This window comes from Hordeum vulgare, chromosome 7H (genome assembly GCF_904849725.1).
Source record: "Hordeum vulgare subsp. vulgare chromosome 7H, MorexV3_pseudomolecules_assembly, whole genome shotgun sequence".
Classification (NCBI taxonomy): Eukaryota; Viridiplantae; Streptophyta; class Magnoliopsida; order Poales; family Poaceae; genus Hordeum; species Hordeum vulgare.
Window position 1 is genome coordinate 525087878 of NC_058524.1, and position 5463 is coordinate 525093340.

Consider the following 5463-nt stretch of genomic DNA (forward strand, 5'->3'; position numbering starts at 1 on the left):
CAAGAAGTAGGAAGAATCATTGGAGGGATTGAGAGTTAACAAGCTCAAAGAAGGTCAACAATGGAGGGAAAATACGAGCTCAACGGATAGATAACCATTGGGGAAGAAGACCCCCTTTTATAGGCTTCCCAAATCCAACCATTATGTGCACAGGTCGTGCAGAGGCGGTACTACTGCTGGGCTGAATGGTACTACCGCTGGGGCGGTACTACCGCTCCAACCCAAGTGGTACTTCCGCTTAAAATGGGCAACGACTCATCGAAAGCCAGAGAGAAAAACAAGCGGAAGTAGGGACGGAAGGGGAGGGCAGCAGTACCGCTGGAGCGGTACTACCTCTCCCCCCAAGCGGTACTTCCGCTCAAAGTGAAAGATGCACCGATGGATCCAGAGAGACATTATAAGCGGAAGAGAGTCCGAGAGGGGAGGGCGGCAGTACCGCTAGAGCGGTACTACCGCTCAGCCCCAACAGTATTTCAGCTTGAGAGAGAAAACCAGCCCAGAACTGCCATGACTTTCACATACGAGCTCTGAATTGAGCAAACTCAAGCTTGATGGATAGCACATGAAAAGTACTATCCAAACAACGACAATGCTATGGAGATGTGAAACCTCTATGAATGAAGAACTTGCGAAAACTCCATAGTCGAAAACATCATAGAAGATGCATATGGAATCCGTTTTTGATGAACTCGAGCTTGTCATGAAGATGATCAAAAACTCTACGACTCACAAAGAGAACCACCAAACAAGAACCAAGAGAGATGATGTAAGTATGAAAATGGTTTGAGCTCTCAACGAACGATATGATCAAGCTACTCACTTGAGAGCCCCCTTGATAGTGTGGCAATCTATCCTATAACCCAGTCTCCCAACTAATACCATCGTGAGACTCGTAAAATAGAAAACCTATCAAGGACAAACCTATACCTTGCACATAGTCCACTTGAGCTAGATGATGATGATCTTGACTTCCTCAAGATGGACCATCTTTCTTAATTGCGTTGGCTTGATGAAGACTAGTTGATTGCTCCCCCCATACTTATTATATGGGTGAGCCACTCTTCAGCACATCTTCACAAGTCCATTGCCACAACAATGGACGTCAAGCTTTAAGCATGATATCTTCGTGATGCTCCACTTGAACTTGCACACCGTAATCTTGATGAAAATCACCACTTGACACAAGCCCATAAAAACACACCTAACTCCACACAGAACTCTCATGGAGACCATGGGTTAGTACACAAAGCGTAATGGACAATGCTTACCATACCATGGGATTACTTGATCCCTCTCGATACATCTTGTACGCTTTTGTGTGTTGATCAACTTGATTCACTCTTTGACTTAGTCTTGATCAACCTTGTGTCGTTATGACCAACCTTTGAATAAAATCTTGAATACCACCTTGGTCATCATATAAACTCCTTGAAACCAACAGATCGACTTTAAGAAGTGCATATGAACAAATCCTTCAAATATAACTTAATGCAACCATTAGTCCATAGGGATTGTCATCAATTACCAAAACCACATATGAAGAAATATGCTCAAACACCTTACTTCCAAACACCGCCTCAGTAGACGCCCCCTTCGCCGATCTCAGCCGCCGCCGGGAGAAGAAGTGCACATGGTGGAGATGCCGATGATAGAAAACCAAGCTACTCTTCTATTCTAGTTAAACCTATCTACTCCCTCGAAAATGGTCCAGGCCGGACTGCAAAGACAAAAAAGGGGACAGGCCGCGAGTCGAACACTAGATGGGCCGCGCCCCATGACACTGCATGCGAGCCTCTCCACGTAGACAAGCACTACGAATTGCAGAGCGCCTAGATCCAATGGTTGGAGAAGTGAATGAAACCAATTTATTCTCATCGGAATGAGTTTTAGCAATACCCATATGTATTTTTCATGAATACACAAATCTTGTGTATCTTTTCATTGTCAGGCGGGAAAGAGAACATAAATTACAGGTACTGCTGCACGAGGCAATCGCAGGAGCACAGACAACTAGGGATGCTCGGCCCACTACACCAGCATATTATTAACCTGCCGCAAGATGGCTGCGAGTCAAGTGGCTCCTGCACGCGCCCAAGTCCGGGCTTCCTCCTCGATGATATATTCGGCTGGTAGAAGGCTGTTGGGCATTGAAGATCTTATTTGGCATCTATTACAGCTCCGACTATGTTATCCTATTATACTTGATTTTATGCGAAAAAGTACTCGTAAACAAACTGGAGAGAGAGAGATCCTCCATGAACCAATTAGGACAAAGCGTATGCATTAGTCAATATTAGAGAGATTACAGTGTACATTCAAGTGGTACTAGGTGTTACTTGTTAGTGTAAAAAGGCAAAACAGTATACACAGTCTGCAAGAGGGTGGCCACAAGCAGGACGACGGCGGCAACGAGAGAGATGAACACCCAAGGATTCCTCAGGTACCTCTGAAAGAAATTGGCCCGCCATCTGTTCCACCTCATCCGGCAATGGGCCTTCACCCGCCGCTGCACATCATGAAGCCTACTAGACGGGCTCATCACCCCTCCCTTGTTCAGCGTGTTGTTGAGCAGCTTGGCCACCTCCTCGTCGCTGCCCAGCCCACACTCGATGATGTTCTTGGACCTGAGCAGCGCCACGTCCTTGGCCGAGCTGATGATGTTGTCCATGAAGATCACGTACGCCGTCACGTCGTTGCCGGCGCCGGGGTGGAGCCGCTCGAACGCCATCAGGTTCAGAAACTTCTTCTCGGTCCTGTCGTCGACCCTGATCGCCGGCATGCTCAGCACGCCGTGTTCGAAGTGGACGTCGAGGAGGCTGTCGGTGTCGCTAACCCTGAAATGAATTCCAGCCTCGTAGATCTCCATCGCCGAGGGCATGACATATGCCGTCGACCCGGTGCGTTCTTGGTGGTCGCCGTGGGTGAGGCTTGTGTACAAGATGTCGAGAGGGTGGAGCCCGAGGTGATTGATGCCTACCAGGTGCCGGCGCCACGGACAGAGAGAATCGAGCACCAACCTGCTGACTCCTGAAGCATTCTATAGCAATCAGTTAGAACTAACATGGTTGCCTCCGTCTCCATTAACCATATATTTCAATAAGATATTAACAGGTTCAATATATAATGTTCCGATTAATCGGCATTATTGTTGTCTCCTTTTTTACTGGATGAATGTATGAATTTCCAACTTCTTAGAGCAAAAGTGCCGGCATGCTTTAATTCAAATTCTACTTCTACAATAAACACTAAAAAATAACTCGCGAAACTGGAATGTGAATTTAACACGAGCCGATTTTTCTAAGAATATACTACAAGTTAGTGAAATGATAACATTTTAATCACACAACAACTTGTAAAATCGGCTTGAGAATTTAACTCGACAGGCAGCTATTTTCATTCCATTCAGTCACTTTTTCTTACTGAAACGTTGTTCTTTGATTCCCCTTGTTCCCTCTATCCATCAGTTCGCGAGCTCGATGCCCCTACACATCGATCTCCAGTTCGCCACCGACGCATCAACAGTAAGTGATGAGAAGAGCTAAGATTACATCCCTTTCACACAGAGTGTGCCGACAATCTATCATGTCTATAATGTCTCTTTCATGCGTCGCCGTCGAGGTCGGCATGCAAGAACACTAGCTGAGCCATGCCTTCCACGCCAATTAAACTGAAGCCAGCACCAATCCAGTCAAGCCAACTAACTGAATCCAATCGAAATGCAGATAGAAGATCTTCCCGCAAAAAATAAGGCAGATAGCGAGATAGTACCAATCCGAGTGATCAATTAATATTGCTATGTTATGCTCCAGAGCAACCATATACGTTGCTCCCTCCAATCCATATGAATTGTTGCTGATTTAAGGAGTTCGTAAATATATCAGTAAAGTGAGATAAATTGTCGGTTTAAATCTGGTCGGTCGACGTTGATAAATTGTCTGTAAAGAAGGAAGGTGCAAAAAAATCATGGATGGATGTAGTAATAAAGTGAAAGAGTAGTACGGTACCTGATATCTGTCATGATCCATGACAACCAGGAGCCTCTGGAGGAGGAGAAGCGGCAGCTGGTTCTCCACGACGACCATGTCGGACTGGATGTAGTTCCAGAGGTAGAGATATCCGTACTTGCTGAAGACGGGGTCGTTGGGCGCGTAGTCCTCGTGCACCTTCCCCCGCAGCGCGTCCATCCTCATGGCCTCCACGAGGAAGCATCCGTCGGTGACCATGAGCTCCACGAAGCGCTCCCTGTTGTCGACGCCGCGCCACTCTTCGCCGAGGTCCTTGTAGGCGTCCAGCAGCTGCGTGGCCACCTCCGCCACGGCGGCGACGAACTCCCGCAGCGGCTTCCCGGAGCGCTTGACGAGGTGCACCACGGCGCGGCGCTTGTGCTCCTCCATGGGGAGCAGCTCCGGGTCGCCGTGGTGGAAGGGCCCCAGCGAGACCAGCTCCGGCTGGTACGCCTTGCTGTTGTGCAGGTTCTTGATCCGCTCCGGGACGCGGTAGACGGAGTGGCGCTTCCAGCGCGCCATCTCCACCGCCGGGTCGATGTTCATGTCGCCGATCGTCTTCTCCATCTCCACCACCCAGCTGCGGCCGCCGCCGCCGCCTGGGCTCGGGGTCAAAGCCAAAGCCGCATCTGCCGCCTCCACCGTCGGGTACTCGACCTTATTCGGGCCCAAGGTTGCCTCCCCCATTAATCACGCGCGCTCGTGTGTGGGTCTGGAATGCATGGCGCTCCGCTCAGCTCACCGGGCTTTGAAAGGTCTGGACGGAACGGGGGGCCAGCCAACTTGCACGTAGTACGATCACCAGTGGCCCGGACGGAGACGTGGTGATGCCCAGTGGACTGACGAAAACGCGCAAGTTGGCCGTGTACCGATGTGTCTCTGGATTCATCTCCGCCACAAGTTGCATGCTTACACGGGCTCCACCATACGCCCCCTTTGTGCATTACTCCAACCTTTGTGTGTGAACTGTGTATGTTATCGGCGGGAAAGCGAGCAGACCTGCCCGGCCCGATCACTGTGACAGCGCGAGAGCATATGCTAAATGGCTAATGCTAGTGCAGTGACGTGGCCACCAATAATAATATAACCTATACCGACGGGCGAGGTGTCCAGACTTAGCTGAGGAAGGGGATGCTGGCAGGGGCATTGGCCACCCTATGCTCTCACAAATATCTCTATATGTACTCATAATCCTTCACTTATCAAACAAAAATAGTTAGGTTTAGATGATTTGACCCTCTAACATTATATGACATGTTTTGTCCCCCTTTGCTACATCAAAAGCAGATACTCTCTACACTGCAGGAGAGACTGTTTGTCTGTTTTTACCTTTGGTCCAATCAACTTTTTTTCTTTCAAATGAGACCCTATCATTTACAACAACTCCATTGTCTCAGCCCACTTTAACGATCTGTGACTGTGTCACACGCACAGATCACGGTCTCCCCGTCGTTCTCTC

At 48.8% G+C, this 5463-nt stretch overlaps 1 protein-coding gene across 1 annotated transcript; it reads right to left on the reverse strand.

The window, feature by feature from the left end:
- Positions 1 to 2264: 2264 nt before the first annotated feature.
- LOC123412162 (UPF0481 protein At3g47200-like) lies at positions 2265 to 4841 on the reverse strand. Its single transcript, XM_045105105.1, has 2 exons — positions 4005 to 4841; positions 2265 to 3037 (listed from the first exon to the last, which is right to left on the reverse strand). The coding sequence occupies exons 1-2, from the start codon at positions 4689 to 4691 to the stop codon at positions 2333 to 2335; spliced, it is 1392 nt and encodes a 463-aa protein (XP_044961040.1). The 5' UTR covers positions 4692 to 4841; the 3' UTR covers positions 2265 to 2332.
- Between the last annotated feature and the right edge of the window lie 622 nt (positions 4842 to 5463).

What these genes read in the sequence shown, in the direction of transcription:
- LOC123412162 (XM_045105105.1), bottom strand. Translation starts at nt 4,691, where the DNA reads ATGGGGGAGGCAACCTTGGGCCCGAATAAGGTCGAGTACCCGACGGTG. An exon ending in TGGATCATGACAGATATCAG is followed by an intron (nt 3,038 to 4,004) that starts GTACCGTACTAC and finishes TGATTGCTATAG; the next exon opens with AATGCTTCAGGAGTCAGCAG.